Source organism: Oncorhynchus kisutch, linkage group LG15, assembly GCF_002021735.2.
Source record: "Oncorhynchus kisutch isolate 150728-3 linkage group LG15, Okis_V2, whole genome shotgun sequence".
In the NCBI taxonomy this organism is placed as follows: domain Eukaryota; kingdom Metazoa; phylum Chordata; class Actinopteri; order Salmoniformes; family Salmonidae; genus Oncorhynchus; species Oncorhynchus kisutch.
This window is the reverse complement of record NC_034188.2, coordinates 34157440-34177292: the sequence shown is the minus strand read 5'-3', so window position 1 is coordinate 34177292 and position 19853 is coordinate 34157440. Positions and strand designations below refer to the sequence as shown.

General features: G+C 41.8%; 1 protein-coding gene across 1 annotated transcript in view; it reads left to right on the top strand.

Annotated features, from left to right (window-relative positions):
- The window catches only part of LOC109905225 (phospholipid-transporting ATPase ABCA1), a 41985-nt gene that overhangs the window by 833 nt on the left and 21299 nt on the right, over positions 1-19853 (top strand). The window contains exons 2-7 of the mRNA XM_020502492.2: positions 550-643; positions 3856-3997; positions 4228-4346; positions 13800-13921; positions 14816-15013; positions 18051-18140. Of these exons, the coding sequence (XP_020358081.1) occupies positions 550-643; positions 3856-3997; positions 4228-4346; positions 13800-13921; positions 14816-15013; positions 18051-18140 (765 nt within the window). The remainder of the gene's footprint in view (positions 1-549; positions 644-3855; positions 3998-4227; positions 4347-13799; positions 13922-14815; positions 15014-18050; positions 18141-19853) is intronic.

The window sequence follows — 19853 nt, the reverse complement described above, 5'->3', positions numbered from 1 at the left end:
AAAATGTAATTCACAACTCCCCAACCCTGCCACAGGGACAGCGCTTTAACTTAGCAACGTTAGCTTTAATTGCTACTACAGCTTGTCTGTACTAGTCTTCCCACATGTCTTAGAATCCTGCCTCTAGATGGCTTTACATGTGCTGGAGTAGCATCTCTCTCTGTCTCCTAATTCAATCAGCAAACACCTGATAACCCTTCAACAGAGTTGACTTCACTGTTGCTGGATGTGGATGTGTAACATTGGCTATTTTGAAGTCAGGGTTGTTTGCATAGATAGCTTTGCATCTATTATAAATGAGTTACTAATAAAAGCCATCTTAAGAGAGCTACATCCTGCCTGCGTATGGCGTTGATGCAGACATATTATATGTTGCAGTGAGGGAGCAATTTTGAATGCCAGCTTTTAAGAGCTCCAGACTATGAGCAGACAAGCTAGGCCTGCGCTAATAAAGTGGGGAGGAGGGGGAGGAGTCATGGTTTCCATAGGCCATGCTCCTTAATGAAAATGCTGACTGGCTTTCTTCTCTTGTTTGTGTTTTCTCTCTAGCTCCAACTGCTGATTGAGATAGTATGGCCCCTGTTGATCTTCTTCATTTTGATATCAGTGAGACTGAACTACCCTCCGTACGAACAACATGAGTGTAAGTAGGATGCACCTCCCTGTCCTTTTCATTGTTTCAGCACCCACTTCTTCACAAGACACTCAACTGGTTCGTTAACGCATCCTGCTGTTTTGACCACAGAGACATTTGGATTTGAAATCTGGGGATGAACTCTGTTGCCTTTTAATAATTGTACACTGTACAGGCCAAAGATGCTACAGTATACAAGCTAGCAATATCATGCACTGACATGCCACAATGCCATGTGGAGGCATTTATGCTGGCCACTCGAGTAAACACACTTAGGTAAAAAAATGAAATACATAGTTTTTCACGTACAGCCTAACCGTGTTGATTTTTATGGTGGGGTCTTTATCAGGTGTGGATGTTTTATGACTGGGTTTTTTGTCTAAAGCACATCCAAAATATATTGAGTCATGCTTTCCTGCTTGGACTTGTTGGATGAAACAACTCATCCCCTTGAATACCTCAGTAGTCTACTTCTTAATAAAGCACCACAAAGGACTTAATAAGATGATTACTCGTGATTTAGGTCTGACCAAATCATCAATTCATGGACTAGTGCCAACAACTGTAAAAGCTAGAGGGACTAGTGGCACCAGGGGAAAATGTTTGTTTGCGGAACCCTTTAGTAATTCATTCTTAGGGTAGCTGTTGATTCAGGGGAACACATACATTGTATGACAGGCACCAATTGGCAATATAGCCTAAAGACTGGTTTACTGTCCGTCTAGCAACATTTCTATAGACAATTGTTGTAGTGACATCATGAACATTCTACTGTCGTCCGACATCAAACTTGTAGTTGTCGTTATGAAAAAGTACACAAAACGACAGCCTCTGCAGTAGCCCGGTGTATATATATTTAAACACACTGTGAGTACAAAACATTATGAACACCTGCTCTTTCCATGACATAGACTGACCAGGTGAAAGCTATGATCCCTTATTGATGTTACTTGTTAAATCCACTTCAATCAATGTAGATGAAGGGGATGGCAAGACAAAAGATTTAAGTGCCTTTGAATGGGGTAAAGTAGTAGGTGCCAAGCGCTGTGTTTTTCATGCTCAACCGTTTCCCGTGTGTATCAAGAATGGTCCACCACCCAAAGGACATCCAGCCAACTTGACACAACTGTGGGAAGCATTGGAGTCAACATGGGCCAGCATCCGACACCTTGTAGAGTCCATGCCCCGACGAATTGAGGCTGTTCTGAATGCAAAAGAGTGGTGGGGGGGCTATTTGATCATTTGTTTAAGACAAATGGGCCTATTTGATCAGCCAAAACGGTACAGATATATGTATAACATTTTCTATTTTAATTGACAGTTTATTTGTGAAGTGGCTCATGATGGCGGTGGACATATTTGTGGTTTTAGGGGGGGTTTCAGAGTTTGACACCTTTATTGCCGCTCCATTCTCATGATCAGCTCTCTATATGTGAAAGTAGATGAAGGTCGCAAGGCCTAGGTAGACTATTTGGCACGGGTATGAGGGAAATGTACGTAATGGACATGCACTGGCTGAACCAAGCATCTTTTCACCAGAATGAGATAACCGGTAGACGTTCTGATATGCTAGAGAAACCTTGGGTTACCGTTAATTATATCTCTGGGGGGACCTCACAGAACAGGATCAATAAATTGGCCAGCTACCTCCCCTATGCTAAAGAAGCTTATGTTTATTAGTATGGGACTCGATACTCTGCATTCTTTACGAGACACAAAATAGTGTTACAGCTATGTGTTTAGCAAAGTCAAACTGGTGGACATATTGATCCTACTTTGTGTAAGAGTCTACAAACGTGCTTTAGGATATAGTTGTGGAGGACAAAGCATTTATACAGCCACTAATAACTATTATCAATGGGATGAACACATCTCCTGAGAAATCCTTGTCTACAACAGAATATCCAATTTCTTTCATTCCCGGAAGCCTGTGCTTTTTCCATCTGCCAGAAAACAGAAGCATTAGCTGGTAAATTGCATTCAATTCCACCTAAAGTCTTGGTTTGGCACTAGGCAGAGGCATACTATTCTTTGAATCATACATCACGTGGGTCTGTGTATGTTCTAACTGCTCAAACACCTGATAGGAAAGACATGTTCTTCCTTGCACAGGGCCTGGCTAACCTATTGCTTTTCGGTATGGATGTAAACCACACAAAAAAATAAAATGATTTAACATTTAAAATTAAAATAAAACATGACAGAGCGATAAGTCACCAAATAATGCCCTTTTTGAATATTTAAAATGGTTTATGTTGAATATGGTGATAGTTTGAAAACTGCCCAGCTAAATGCCATTTAAGGATTCCGATTTATCACCCACTAGTTAATTAAGTCGTTAAACTGTGTAGGCTGTTGAAGACGATCACTCTTAAAAGCAAGATGGCCACCTTGAATCTGCTAAGCACTTGGCTACTTGGGGTTATCTCTTATCTCTGCTTTCCTTTGCAGTGGGACAGTTGGTAGTCTTAAGGTTTACTGATAACACACACAAATAACTGCTTGCCTCTCGGGGAGGGAGAGACGGCATCTTGGGGGGCAAGGTCCTACATTTTACTTAAGCAATCACTCACTCACGTCAATAAGGTCTGTAGCTGCTGAGTGAAACCCTTAGGATGGGACAAGACGTGGTTAGCTGATGCTAGCACATCCGCTGCTGGCCCGATAAGGCAATCTGAGAACACACATCAGCTATCTGTGCTCATCCAGGTGTACCTGCATTTTGCCTAGACAAAAATAGGATTTTGGAGCTCTGTACGTGATGTTCAAAGACCACTCTAAGTAGATCCAGCAGGTTGATGTAGAAGCCTTTTAAGTGTCTCAGTATCAGTTCAAACGTGGCTGGATTACCCGGTGTTCAATCCTGTCCGCTCCCTGTTGATAGTGGGTGAATAGACTGAATAGAAAGATGGAATTGAATACTTTGAAAGTCTTATTTTACATTCATAGATGTAGTTGAATGTGGTGTAAACATTATTACATTTCAACATGTACCATGTTGACTCTTTCTTCCTGGATCTCTTCCTCTGCTCTCCCGCGTCCTCTCTCTGCGTGTCTTATGAATGTACTGTACATTGACCAGTGGTGTAGTAGAGTAAATTCTTTTACCCAACAGTTTACCCACCTTTTGCATTGGAAAAAAATAGGAAGCGTTACTTTTTTCACCACTACATAACTGACAGTGATGTTACTGATGGTATCCCTGCCTGTGTCTCCGTCAGGTCATTTCCCCAACAAGGCCATGCCCTCGGCAGGCACCCTTCCGTGGATCCAAGGCATCATCTGCAACGCCAACAACCCCTGCTTCCGCAATCCCACTCCTGGAGAGTCCCCTGGGGTCGTGGGCAACTTCAATGAGTCCATGTGAGTTCCCACCCCAAGCTGCAGCTCTATATCGGATAGTTTCCCTTTAATAAGACATGAAAATATTAATACACTTTATTTTGTACTTGGCTCGTTTCATTAGATGAATAACATCCAAATAAAGAAAAATGGTCTCTTAAATGTTTCTTTGAAATATCCCATTTATAACTCGATTTGAACCAATTCAATTGTATTCTCTGTTAATCTGTTTCACTGTGGGATGTCTGTAGAATCTCTCGTTTGTTCTCGGATGCCAAGAAGATCCTGCTGTACAGTCAGAATGACCGGAATCTGGACGGCTTTAAAGACCTCATCCAAGCCCTGAAGACCCTACAGGCCAACACCGAAGGTAAGAGGCACCTCCATAGAATGCCACAGTATGAGTCATAATACCCATAAAACAAGGAAATGATTCCAAACGTTTCTCCACCTTTCATTTTCTAGCGAAACATATACTGACCAGAAAATATATATGCAACATGCAACAATTTCAAAGATTTTACCGAGTTACAGGTCATTGAAGGAAATCAGTCAGTTGAAATAGATGTATTAGGCCCTAATCGATGGATTTCACATGACTGGGTAGGCCAACCCACTTGGGAGCCAGGTCCACCCACTGGGGAGCCAGGCCCAGCCAATCAGCATGAGTTTTTCCCCAGAAAAAGGCTTTATTACTGACAGAAATAAACCTGAGGATCCCCCTCCTGAGATGATCCCGCAGGTGAACAAACCAGATGTGTAGGTCCTGGACTGGCGTGGCTACACGTGCTCTGCGGTTGTGAGGCCGGTTGGATATACTGCCAAATTCTCTAAAACGACTTTGGAGGCAGTTTATGGTGGAGAAATTAACATTCAATTCTCTGGCAACAGCTCTGTTGGACATTTCTGCAGTCAGCACGCCAATTGCACACTCCCTCAAAACTTGAGACATCTGTGGCATTGTGTTGTGTGCCAAAATGGCACAATTTAGAGTGGGCTTTTATTGTCCCGAGCACAAGGCGCACCTGTGTAATGATCATGCTGTTTAATCAGCTTCTTGATATGCCACACCTGTCAGGTGGATGGATTATCTTAGCAAAGGAGAAATGCTCACTAATAGGGATGTAGACAAATTTGTGCCCAACATTTGGGAGAAATAGGCTTATTGTGTATATGGAAAATTGTTGGGATTTTTTATTTCAGCTCAAGAAAAATGGGACCAACACTTTACATGTTGCGTTTATATTTTTGTTCAATTAGGTAATTCATAAATTGGCTACATTTCTTTAAATGGACAATTCTGTGAACACAGAATTGACACAATGCTTGTTAACACAGAAGATGACAAGCAGGAGCTTGCAGGGATTTGTAGTTTTGGATGATGTCTACTTTGATGCTAATTAGCATTTTCGAATCGGAGAGTAAATACAGCCTAATATATTGATTAAAGTCACCATGTCTGAGTGAGATTTACATGGTTATCAAAACGTCACGCCAGGATAAGCCGACAAGAAACATTGCCCTTATTTTAAGTGTTTCTAAAATCCCCCATGGGAAAAATGAATGGAACCATTTCCCTGTTTGACCGCTAGGTTTTATGGGTATTATGACACCTCCACTGTGAGACTCTAAATAAGCCATGGGTCAATGCAATAGTTCAGAGGTCAATGAAACCAACTTATTAGAGACTACACACACACTACTACATTCACAAGAAACACCAGGGGGCAATTCATTTGAGGGGAACTCACTGCTTAGAATAGACAGTAGTTTCACTGAAGCTGAATCAAGAGTCATTCCAGGTCTACGTAGTGCATTTCTGTTTGCCGTGCCCTGAACTCTCCGCCCCGTTGATCTGGCCCCCGAGAGTTATGCCCACTTCTGGGCAGAAAAAATAGGGTTAACACTAATTCCCTTACACTGTGCTGACTCACAGCGGGACTCCCATCCCCTTTTGTCCTGCTCCAACCTGTCTTCTGGGGGATCCTCCTGTGCCTGTGAATGACTGTAGATGGATAGATTATGCCACTTCAATTTCACACTCAGATTTCTTCTATAATTACATTCCGTTATGAGCTTTTAGATGAGTTTGTGTTTAGAGTGGCAGTGGTGGCGTGATATGAGAGGCCGTGGGTGGATGAAAGTCGGCAGAGCCTCTCCCCACTGGCAGGTTGTGGCAGGCCATGGGGTGGGCTGATGTTTGGGCACATGGCTTGGAGGTATTCTCATATGTCATTCATGATAGGACAGATTTTCTCTACTCCCTTACTTGCTGAATGCAGGGTAAGTGGTGTGAGATTCCTGTAAAGAGTGTGAGATACTCAATAGGACTGTGCCTTCTTAGCCATGTGACCTTATATTACATTAACAGATGTGAAATCTGATTTGAGCCTTTGCTCATAGCAATAGAGGTGAAAGATGTGCTAGGTCTCTCTCTAATGTGGTCAATTGTTTTAACATACTTCCATTAACTTATTAGATATTGCTAATCAATTCCTGGTTCAGTCTCCCGACCTATTTACTAGTCTAAGCATGATATTGATAAACCTGTCTTAGAGTTTGATAGGACCATTTTAAATCGCGACTCATCCCAATAGCGGCTCGGTTTATTACGCCGCCATATATAAGTATGAACAGGGATGACGCAATATCTCTTCAGCAGTGGTGGTTGATTACGTTCATTCTGGCTCCTGAGTTCAGAGTGCATTCGAAAAGTATTCAGACCCCTTCACTTTTTCCACATTTGGTTACATTCCAGCCAAGTTCTAAAATAATACCCCATAATGACAAAGCAAAAACAGGTTTTTAGAAATGTTATCAAAATGAATCAAAAACACCAGTGGAGGTTGATTTCGGTCATTCTGGCTCCTGAGGTCACAGTGCACTGACGAATAGCCCTTTAGTACAGTCACAGGTGTGATCAAGATACTCCTTCCTGATGATCCACGTTGATGATATCCGTTAATCAAGCCTTTCTGAATGGGATAAAGATGTTAGAACGGAGGATAGTTGAATAGGTTATCAGAGATTTGAAGGACCACAATAATAGCAAATTCCACAATAACTTTAATGTCAGCAAGTCTTCTGCTTGACCATCATGAACTCTTTGAAAGGTTCTGCCAGGTATTGTGTGCTTCCCTCACGCTGAGTTCAAGCTCTTTTGATTATACTCTGTGTCATTGAGTTTGTGAACAGAGCTTTGACTGCACAGTGCTCTCGAAGCTTTCACATCGACCAAAAGAATCTGATATTCTTCCTTGCCATGTTTTAAAAAAAAAATCTGAATATCTTTTGTTTTTGGCAGAGACGTATTACTTTTTGGACACATTGTGGCCCCACGTCTTAGTAGATACAATTTGGCACTGTAAAATGTATTTATAGTGGAGCCATCTATCTAAAAGAGTAGATAAGATTGTCTCCAACTAGGGTTCAAAAAGTCTGGGAACGTTCAATAAATTCCCCAGTTTTCCAGAAATCCTGGATGGAGGATTCTAGATTTCTATCTTATTCTCTCCTGATTCTAGGATTCTTCCAATCGGGATTTCGGGAAAACCAGGGAATTTATTGAAAGTTCCCCGAATTTTTTTAGCTCCAACTCAATTACTCAAAATCAATGTTTTTGTGGGTTTGCATAATCTTACATTGACTTTTGCAATTGTGTTACGAGAATGGCGCTAGAATGTATAGGGGCTGTTTTACGGGCTATTTTGTGTGTTTCTGTAAGGGTGTGAACTGGCGGCAGAGAAGTCAGACACAGGAGAGAAATAACCGTTTCCAACGGCACAGTTTATTTACAAAAACCCACCGGAAAACATAATAATAAAAATCAATGGGTAACATAACCCGACGCACACCAGTACGGACGTACACATACACTTACAATAAGCAATCACCGACAAGGACATGAGGGGAAACAGAGGGTTAAATACACAACATGTAATTGATGGGATTGGAACCAGGTGTGATGGAAGACAAGACAAAAATGGGAAATTAAAAATGTATCAGCGATGGCTAGAAGGTCGGTGACGTCGACCGCCACACACCGCCCGAACAAGGAGAGGGACCAACTTCGGCGGAAGTCGTGACAGTTTCTTTGCGCTGATCTTAACTTTTCTTGTACAAAATGTTTCCGCCATCATTTCCTATGACTGAAAAGAGCTTCTGGACATCAGAACAGTGACCACTGTTCTTCTTGAGTGAGTCAGCGGCGCAGGACGTACTGCACACCCCGGATCAGGCCCTGATCCCCAATACTCGGAAGAGAAAGTGGTACAGTGGCTGACGTGCGGGCACCCAGATGAAACTACGTCAGCGAGTAAATAAACCGCCTATTGGCAAATTGTTACGATCGTCGTATGAGTGAGACCAAGGCGCAGTGTGCATAGAGTTCCACATAATTGTAATAAAGAGAAAATCACTAAACAAACGAAACATGAAGCTACTGGAGTGCACAAAAGCAACTTACTGTAGACAAGATCCCACAACTAACAATGGGGAAAAAGGCTACCTAAATATGATCCCCAATCAGAGACAACGATAAACAGCTGTCTCTGATTGGGAACTATATCAGGCCAACATAGACATACAAAAGCCCTAGATTACAAAAACCCAAGACATACAATAACTAGAGTACCCACCCTAGTCACACCCTGACCTAACCAAAATATATAGAAAAACAGAGATATCTAAGGTCAGGGCGTGACACAAATGTACAATCACTGGAGAACAAACTCCGTTCGAGACTATCCTATCAACGGGTCCTGGTGAACTTTAACATCCTATTTTTCTCGGAAACATGGATAATATTTTAGCTGTGTTTTCTATGCATCGGCAGCGTTAGATAAGCGCAAGGGTGGTGATGTGTCTCTTTGTTAATAACAGCTGGTGCGCAATCTCTAGTATTAAGGAAGTCTCGGGGTTCTGCTCACCTGACTTAGAATACCTCATGATAAGCTGTAAACCATACAATTTTCATCAATATTTTTCGTAGCTTTCTATTTAACAGCACAAACCGATGCTGGCATTAAGACTGCACTCAACGAGCTGTAAGTCCAGGATCTGCAACTGGATCAACTGGATCAGCATGGCGGATGTGTTGTTACAACAACACATCCGTTATTGTTAATCATTATGTATCTATTATTACTTTTGTTATTAGGTGTTTTACTTTTCAATTATTTCTCTATTTTCTTTCTTTCTGCATTGTTGGGAAGGGCCCTTAAGTACGCATTTCACTGTTGGTCCACACTTTTTGTTTACGAAGCATGTGACAAATAAAATTTGATTTGATTTTCTAGTTTTGGGATCCAATATATTTCAGGAAGGGTCATCTTTTTGGTGTTCGGCAGGGCACACATTTTATATGTTGTGATATCTAGATTGATTAATCTCACGTTTAACAATAAAGGCTGGCGCCTCACTCGGCTAGGCGAACTGAACAAGTGTGCTCTCATACTCCTTTAAAAGACCTTCGCTTGAAAAACAAGAAAAAAAGTGGCAATAGTACTGTTTGTCCATTTTGAGACGCAGTAGAAAATTCTCAAAATTGTCAGAATTCATCTAAAATAATTAAAGAAATCTGTCATTAATTTTGACATTTTTGCAGAAGAGATCTTAGTAACGCAATTTTACATCTAACTAAGATGTTTGGTGCAGTATTTCTCAATGAAAAAATGTGCAAAGACATTATTTAAGAATCCCTACTGTTGACCAATCACAGACGAAGGGGTGGAGACTTTGGCTTTGAACACTAGCTTGCCTCTAGAAAAGTGTCATGTGCCCGAGCAGCTGAAAAATTCCTCACCGAAGTCCAAAAACGAACGAAAACATCGCAAAATGTCATCATAATATATGCATGAACTCTTCTGAACTGTTTCGGCTGGGAAGCATGCGGACAACGTAAGGATCATGAACTCGACCTAGGGCCACCAATGTTTTGTCAGACAGTCCTGTAAAAACCAAGCCCTTGGCTACAATGGCTTACCTCCAGAGAGGTTTTTCACAGGCATTCAACAGGAATTCACAAAAGCCTGTCCCAATACAATAGACTGAAGGATTTGTCAGAGTAGATTAACTGAAAGGTGTCATGGGGGGATGGGGGTGGACTGTGACCAGTGGAGGAACATTGATTCAATTGACCTATCGCAAAATTCTAAAGCATGTTCATGGTTTGTTGGATATTTTTTGCTAATTTGTAACTCCTTTTGACATTTGATTCTAATGATTTACAGGGGTGCATGTTTTAGACAGTTAAACAAGTCTGTCAGCTTTTGAAAAGGCCCCAGATTTTCAGAGACCTCATTTGACCTCCCACCCACTCACCTCGTATGTCTTCAAACGTCCATCCAGCCAGGGGGGTTAATGTTTCAGGAATCTGCCACCTCCTGGCCTTTTGTTCCCCCGACCCCCCACTGCCATCAGAACCCACTTCCAGCGTTTGTTCTTTGAAAGGGCCCAGGAGTTGAGGGAAGGAGCCAAGTAGAGAGGGGGGCCAGTATCCCTACACATTGATATAGTACTGGTACTGACCCTGTGAGCACAGACGTTGAAAATACGTTGGCATTTGGTCCGTCCGCACTGGCCTTGATTTCAATGTCCGTCCAGACCAAATCTGAACCCACCATGGACGTCTATATTTGGTTCAGTTTTGGTCCAGTCCGCACCGGACTTGATTTGGCCCCCAAAAAAGACTTATATGATTGGTTCAGGTTTGGTCCAGACCGGCTTTGATTTGGCCCAAACATAGACTTCTATGATTGGTTCAGATTTAGTCCAGTCCGACCAAATTTGGTCTTGTTTGGGGTTGAGTGGATTAGAATAATACCCAGCATGCTTTGCAAGTGTTCATTTTAACATTTACATTTGGTAATTTAGCAGATGCTCTTATCCAGAGCCACTTACAGTCAGTGCATTCAGCTAAGGTAGATAACAACCACATATCACAGTCAAAGCAAGAAAAACGTCTCTGTTAAGAGTTCTGTTGGTTGTAACTTTAAGCATTTTTTTTTTACTAGGCAAGTCAGTTAATTAAGAACAAATTATTATTTTCAATGACAGCCTAGGAACAGTGGGTTAACTGCCTGTTCAGGGGCAGAACAACAGATTTGTACTTTGTCAGCTCAGGGATTTGAACTTGCAACCTTCCGGTTACTAGTCCAACGCTCTAACCACTAAGCTACCCTGCCGCATACTTTTGAAAAAGCTAACGTGTGATGGCAAAAATAGGTGTTCCAAACTGTAATATTGAATTGGCTCCATTTTCTTTTAATTGGAATAAGAATGTTTGAATGTGATATAATTATTTCTTAATTGACATGTAGATATAAGTGAATTGATGTACAGCTGTAGAAAGTTGTAAAAATATATATATTTCAACGTCTGGAAAATACGTATTTTCAACTTTTATTCAGAACCGTCTTTTAGATGTCATTTTGATCGTAAACACCAGGTGTTCTTGTGTGTTTTTATTTTATCTGACCTAGTATTGAATCTGTGCTCTTTTTAAGATTATATTCTGGATTTTCAGTTTCTTTTACCTTTTATTTTGAATACTGCATTTAAATGCTAGTAAAACTAAGTGCATGCTCTTCATTCGATTACTGCCCGAACCCGCCCGCCCGACTAGCATCACTACTCTAGACGGTTCTAACTTAGAATATATTAACAATTACAAATACCTAGGTGTCTGGTTAGACAGTAAACTCTCCTTCCAGACTCACATTAAGCATCTCCTATCCAAAATTAAATCTAGAATCGGCTTCTTATTTCGCAACAAAGCCTCCTTCATTCATGCTGCCAAACATACCCTGTAAAACTGACTATCCTACCAATCCTTGACTTTGGCGATGTCATTTACAAAATAGCCTCCAACACACTACTCAGCAAACTGGATGAAGCCCCATATACTACCCACCACTACGACCTGTATGCTCTCGTTGGCTGGCCCTCACTACATATTCATCGCCAACCCACTGGCTCCAAGTCATCTATAAGTCTTTGCTAGGTAAAGCCCCGCCTTATCTCAGCTCACTGGTCACCATAGCAACACCCACCCGTAGCACACACTCCAGCAGGTATATTTCACTGGTCATCCCGAAAGCCAACACTTCTTTTGTCTGCCTTTCCTTCCTGTTCTCTGCTGCCAATAACTGGAACAAATTGCAAAAATCACTGAAGCTGGAGTCTTATATCTCCCTTTCTAACTTTAAGCATCAGCTGTCAGAGCAGCTTACCAATCACTGTACCTGTACACAGCCAATCTGTAAATGGCACACCCAACTACCTCATCCCCATATTGGTATTTATCCTCTTGGTCTTTTGCACCCTAGTATCTCTACTTGCATATCATCATCTATCACTCCAGTGTTAATGCTAAATTGTAATTATTTCGCCTCTATGGCCTATTTATTGCCTTACCTCCCTACTCTTCTACATTTGCACACACTGTACATAGATTTTTCTTTTGTGTTTTTGACTGTATGTCTGTTTATGTGTAACTCTGTGTAGTTGTTTTTGTCGCACTGATTTGCTTTATCTTGGCCAGGTCGCAGTTGTAAATGAGAACTTGTTCTCAAGTGGCCTACCTGGTTAAATAAAGGTGAAAAAAAAAGTAAAGTTAAGGACGAGCTTGCAAATAAGCATTTCACTGTACTGTTTACACCTGCTGTATCCTGTCCACATGACAAATTAACTTTGATTTGAGTTAGCAGACGATTTGCAGTGTGAATGTCGTCACTGTGGTTGAAAGTGTGATGAGTGCACAGGAGGTTGGTGGCACCTTAACTGGGGAGGATGGCCTCGTGGAAATGGCTGGAGCAGAATAAGTGGAATGGTATCAAATACATCAAACACATGGTTTCCAGGTGTTTGATGCCATTCTCTCCGTTCCAGCCATTATTATGAGCCGTCCTCCTCTCGGCAGCCTTCTGTGGATGTGTCACCTCATTCTCCACAGTTCTTTGTCAACGGTTGATTATTTCAGTTCACACACAATGAATTATGGAAATTGATGTAATCTGGCAATGGGCTACAGTCTGCAAGGTGTTTGGTGTTGATGTTGTTGAGGGATGTCATTGTTGAGGGAAAATGTACTTCATACGATTGTGATGTGTTTTTAAGTACTTCTGGATAAGAGCGTCTGCTAAATGAATGAAATGTTAAAGGCACCACATTGAAATGATCAACAGCAATCAGAAGATGTTACCAGGCAGCAAATGTGTGTATATTGCTATTTTACCTCTCATGGACCACAGTCTACTTCAGTGTTGGCCGTTTTGCCTTGGACATGTACAGAATTGTCCTAGCCTGTGTTGTTGTCAGTATTTGCATAGGGAAACTCTTCTCCAGCCTCTGAAAAGCTATTCATGAAGCTACCTTTATGGGGAAAGGGGGGTTAAGTATTCACCTGCTTTTGTTTGTGCCGCTGGAGCCACAGCGTAGTTGTTTGTTTAGATGTGTGTGTGTGTGTGTGTGGTCTGAGGAGGTATAACTTACTGTCCTGTAATTTGAACTGTAAAATACAAAAAGAAAGCTTATCCAAATAATCCGGCAATCGTTTTGTAGGATTGGTCACCTGAGTAACTAGCAACCAATCAGATGCAGCTCCATGACAATTGGGCAAAACAAGTTTGAATGAGGTTGAAAGCTAATACACTACCCACAACTAAGGAAAATAGCATGATTTGGCAGAAGGAACATCCAAAACTTGCTAAATAGGCCTATTACAATAGATCATTCCATCCAAGCACACACACACACATACCTAGTAATGTCGGGGTATAGGAGAGGGCTAGTTTGAACACGTTGTTGTGTTTGTTTCCCACAGGATTCAAGCTGAAGGATTTCCTCCACGACAATGAGACCCTGTCCACGTTTCTCCTGCGAAACGCCTCCTTCTCGGAACACGCCGTGCACCAGATCATTGAGGCCGACGTAAACTTGGAAAAGGTAAGAGGGGAAAAACGGCACCCTCCCAAAGTTCTATGAGGCAAAGGCATATTACTGCGGTCAGTTCAGTCGATCATGGACAGTATTAGAAGCCGTGTAGTAGTTGCTGAACATTCCCAGTAGCGGATATAGAACAGGTCAGTAGCGTTTCTGGGTTAGATTTGATGGAGCACCTGTGAGTTAATTAAGTCTGTGGCCCTTTATTTCAGGGACATAACCCTTTAGAGAGAGGGCAGAGAGAGGGTAGAGATGTCTACTGCGGTGTTTGAATGTGATGAAGCAGGGAGTACACCAAAGGGCTAGTACTGTAGCCTTCACCACTGGAGAGTTTTTACTGCAAGACATCATCTTCCACTGTCTTTGTTCTCTCCTCAAAAACATGAAGATATATTTGTTTTCTTTCACAGTTTTAGAAACTGCCATCTGGTTTTTCCTATCCTATTCTCCCCCCCCCCCCCCCCCCCCCCCCTCCCCGCTGTAGGCCTATGTGGAAATAATCTCAACTAGGCCTTATTCTTCAGCTAAATGGATTACAACAATTTGATAGTGACAATGCCCTCACATTACACACACAATCCTGCAGCAACATGAAGCAATGGGAATCTAGATACAGTATGTAAACAATTCAGGTCCTAATATTGCTCCGTGGTATTCAACCCCGAGATAACAACATGCATGCAACTCCAAAGTCACACGGCCTTATCCCATGTGTGTTTCTCAATTCTGTTCTTTCAGTACCCCCCAAGATTACGTGTTTCAAATGTTTGTTCGAACCCTGCACGAGCACATCTGCTTAGATGAATGAAAAACGTGCAACTTTGGAGGTTTGAGAAATACTGTTCTCTGCCTGTCTTTAGTCATTGCTCCATTACCCATCGACCCTTCCCTGTCCAGGTGCTGGTCAAAGGCTTCGGTGTCCACCTGAGGGACATGTGCAAAAGCAACGGCACCAGTGTGGAGGACTTTGTGACCATCACAGACAGCGAGGTGTCCAGTCTGGTCCAGGAGATCCTCTGCCGGTCCCCAGGCTCCTGGCTCAACCAAGCAGAAAGCCACTTCCTCAACAACCTAGACTTCCTCAAACCAATACGGGTAAGCACAAATGGGCTCTAGGCCTATTTCTTAATACCATTCTTTTACTTTTTAGATGTTACTGCACTGTTGGAGCTAGGAACACAAGCATTTTTCTGCACTCGCAATAACATCTGCTAAATATTTGTATGCGACCAATACAATTTGATTTGATTTGAGGTAGAAGTTACCTCGAGACACTGATCTCAGACGGTCAGTTTTAGCATAGAAATGTCAGAAGATCCCATTACGAACTTTACACACCACATAAGAGATGTTCCTCCTGTCAGAGGTTTTCCACATATTTTCTAGGTTACTGCCACCCAGGGCTCAAAGGTCGCATATGCTCCTAAATATTTTGCTGAGCAACCTGACATTTTAATATGGGAGCACCAGTGCGACTACAAATCAAATCACCCAGAATAATTGTAGTTATGATTAAAATTTTCCCTTCCGCTGCCTCCGAGTCGAGCGCCATACTCCGCGGACACGTAGAGCAAATCAAGTGCACCTATTGGCCCACGGCTGGCCAATCGAGCGCACAGCAAAGTTAACACTGTGATATTTCAAAAATGTAAAACCATGACGACAGAGACTGTCAACAAATACAGCAAAGCTGTTTTTCTGAGTGAGTTCATGTTTACATTTTTATGTGGAATAGACACCGGCTGGGATGCGGTTTTAACAAATTAGCATTTAGGATTAGATCCACCTGTTGTATAATTACATGAAGAAGCCAAAACTGTAGCTGCAATGAATATCAAAGTGTTTCAAAAGGCCTACACTATTAGTATTAGCGGCTTGTGTCTATTTGAATATCAAGGAATATTTCACTTTCTCTTGTCATAAGAGTAACAACATGAATTTGTGGATGAGGCAGAAATAATGTGGTGAGAATCGAGTTTCGCCATCAGCTTGAAGACCGTGTCCACTTTTTGGTCACGGTCAGTCTCAGCAGAGCTGAAAGAAACTGAAACTGACCATCAGATGCAGGCCCCATTAGTCCAATAAAATGAAAATCATTATTTCAATGTTTGATCACTCAGCTGTGCCTCAGTCACAATTAATACAACAACTGATCTATTACTGGTGTGACCATACCTTCATTTTTAAATGGTCTGAGAACAAAAACGTTGGCAGGGCAATTCAAGCATAGCCAATATGCGATGATAATGTATTGGGCCTATAGGCTACTATAGCCTACTATAGCCTATAGCCTACTGCAGAGACCTGTTTCTAATAGGTTCATGTTGCATAGGCTTATGTTTTCTAAGTCATGCTAAAAACAAATCTGAGCAGTAGATCTCGACTTGCATTTTGACCCAGAAAAAGTTTGTGACCACTGCAATATAAAGGAATGAATGACTGATCTCTTGATGTTCGTGAAGAGACAATGCTACAGTTTTTCAATGTAGTCCTTCTCAATAGGAAAACAGTGCTTTTACAAAAAGGTAGAAATATAATATTCCACAAATGACTTTGTCATTTCAGTGACAGGTATTTGTTTCAAAATGTTTGCCTTTTAAACAACGTCTTTCCAGAGTTAATAGTTTCAAGTGCTCCGCGTGTGCTTAAAAAGTAGCTAGAATTCATATGGGCCCAATATAGACTTGATCTCAATCAACGAATTTTTTTTTTTTTGATGTTGTGCTACCAATAAACATTTTTAATTTAGAACTCTGTTGCCACCTGGCCACAGGGTCGTATAGCCATGGGTTACGTTGACATTTGTCTGGAGTTAATTAACGTGGCTTTGGGCAGACACTATTGATCAGAACTCTAGTTGTTTTATGGCCCCTTCTGAAAATCTGCTGCTTCTAGAGGAGCTGTGAAACCAACAGAGGCCACCCGGCTAGTCGGGGACGGCCCAAATGAGTTGAACTGATTTTTATCAGCAAATCAGAAACGTTCTCTGAGAGGGAGGGGATTGCAAAAAAACAAAAAATGTATAAAATATCTATTATGGGCGCCAGACGAACTGAAGCATGCTGACACCTTTAGGGACTTTGGAATGTGGACCTTACCCTTCCCTCGTAGCTAGTTGATATAGTGGCGAGGAACAATTCTCATCACAACAGAGGCCCACCACAAAGCCCCCCTCCCATGGTTGTTTTTCTCCACTGAAGACCAGAGCCAGGTGACCTAATTCACTGACGTGCACAGTGCCGAGAACCAAACAAAGCGTAGGGGCCCGGGGAAAAGCAGAGGCTCAGAAAGAAGGGGGTAAGCGTAGGTGGAGGCATGTTGTTGCCTGTTGTTGCCTGTCGACCCAACTCTGGAGATACGTTTGAAAACGAACTGCCGTCAAATAGAGGATTTGGCCTCAATCTTTAAACGTTAGTCATTCATGAGTATCACTTCTCTCTGAGTCATAGTTTATAAAGGTCACTTTTAATTCGACACCTTAGCACCAGTGCAAGGGAAATATATCATTAACATCCTTGCAATATGGTAATTTTGCCCAGAGAGTAGACCATTGATTGAATTCCAATGGTCAGAAATTGCATGATCAAGGGCATCTTGCGCAGTGTTGACAGCTTGTGAACAAGGATCCAGGAAATCAGTCAGAGAAGTGTGATTTGTTATATATAAAAGTGCTTAGGATTGTATCACCTTGTCATTCAGATACAGTATGACTGTCCACAATGATAAACATGGAAGAGTCTAGGGCAAGGTGTTATTATGTGATCCCTGTCCTCATTTTGACATGCCACAGCGGTCAGTTTCCCTATTCATATGATAACAAACAGTGTGTTTGTGTCCTTATGGTTACTGTTTTTGTAGCCTTTAGGGAACAAGACATGCAGGGTGTTATTAAATCAACAGTTCACAGGGTTTCCAAGAGCAGTTCAAAACATTGCTGTTAAGTTTCTTGTTCCGATGGGAATAAGACTGCATACTGTATAACCCTTATTGAAAGGGTCTTCCTGTGAAAATATGTTAGGAAGCTGTGGCGTGGGACTGTGGGGGTGTTTTGTAACCAACATAATGTCGCTGTTCGTCTTTTCGACTGTATGTGTGTGCGAATTGGCACTTCTTCGCTCCTTCCCCCTTACAGAAAGATGTGAGGGCTGACCCTGAAGCTGTCCAGCAAGTGGCTGAGGCTACAGACAACCTTCTGGAGAGCCTGGGGTCCCTGGCCATTGAGGTGGGCATCACTCTCATCACTACACTAAACACATTTCTGACAAAACACATTTCTGTGACACCCACAGAATAAGCCCCCTCGTAGTCAAGTGCATTTCCTGGTATTTTGTCCATGTTTTGTTTTGTGTCGACCATAATGAGCTCCCCTACCTTGGATCAGCAGCGAAGCAGGTTACTCTTGGCAGGGCCACAGACAGAACCGTAGATGTATAGGATGAAAACATCAATGGAGTTTCTTTATCCCATCATTACAAGATGGCCGCCAAGAGCCCCCCTCCCCGACCTCATTTCCCCTTACTGTACTTCTTGCATCTGGTCTTCTTTGAAGTTCCACAGCATAAGGAAGTAGAGGCTGGACTAAAACTGTATGTAGTGTTTATCTGCCCCCTTCAACTCCCTCCTGTTTGTTGCCTGATAACCTTCTGACCCAATTTGTTTGGATTTGTTTGGAATTGTCCCCTAGGCGTTTGAGCCACAGCTAAATGTCGAGGACAACTGTTTACCAACGTTCTAATGTGATGATAATCACAGTTTTTCTCATGTGAAAAGGTAAACAGAATGGGATGGAGGCACTACACCTATTTATATGAAGTCAAGTACTTGTAGGTCTGACACATTTATATGTTTCAGTTTGAACAGGAGAATTTCTCGATTCTGTGTTCTTGCTGTGTGCTCTCGCTATTTTCTTGCTTTGTCAGTTCCACTCTCCTCCACAGCGGTAGAAAAAGGCCCTTGTAAGTGTCTTGGCAGTAACTGTATAGGTATCCAGTGTCTCTGAGTCCAGATAGAAAAGATCCTTTTCCCCTTGGGAGATAGATGACTGGGAACAGCTGAACAAAAGAGGAAAGGCTTTCTAAACAAGTTAGTGGGCTGGTCAGCATTTACCCAAAGGAAAATTGACTCAAGTTGACTGATTTACACTACGAGGTGAATGCATGCCCCTATGACAACCACCAGGAGGTTTTAAGACTCGCTCGACCTTACCCAAGTATGTTGGCTGTGTTTTCTCAACCAATCAGTGCTCTGTTGAATACTTTGGGGCAATTCCACAGTAACAGAGTGATGCTAAGACTCAGATTTGTGTCGCTTTAAAATGTACGCCAAACAAAAAGCAATGATTGCAAAGTTAAACGAACCATACAACTCTATGCACAATGACGACTTTTAATAATTTCCACCGAAGATTTCGATAAAACACATTTGCTTGAAGAACGGTGCAGATGCAAAGTTTGGTAAGAGAATGACGGCACAAGCAGCACAAACCGCCATTCTGTTACCAAACTTTGCATCTGCAACGTTCTTCAAGCAAATATGTTTTTGTCAAATGTTCAGTCTCAGCATCATTCTGTCATCGTGGAATTACCATTTACTTACAATAATTAAATTCAATCAATCAATCAAATCAATAAGAATAACCCCTATAAGTATACATTGATTCTTATATTTTCAAACCAATACAGATGCAGGATCTTATTCTGAGACAGTTTGCTTCAGCAGGAACAGAATCCTGCAGCTACAGGAAATGTGAATTATTATGTGGATTATAATGAATGGACATTTTAGTAGGGGCTGATACATTTTTCGTGAGGGCAAATCAAGTGTAAATTACAAACTATGCCTTTTTAAAACTAAAATACAGTACAATTTAGCATTTCCTGCTGTGCATGAACATTCTCAGCAACAAAAGAGTGATCAAATTAAGACCCTACATCTG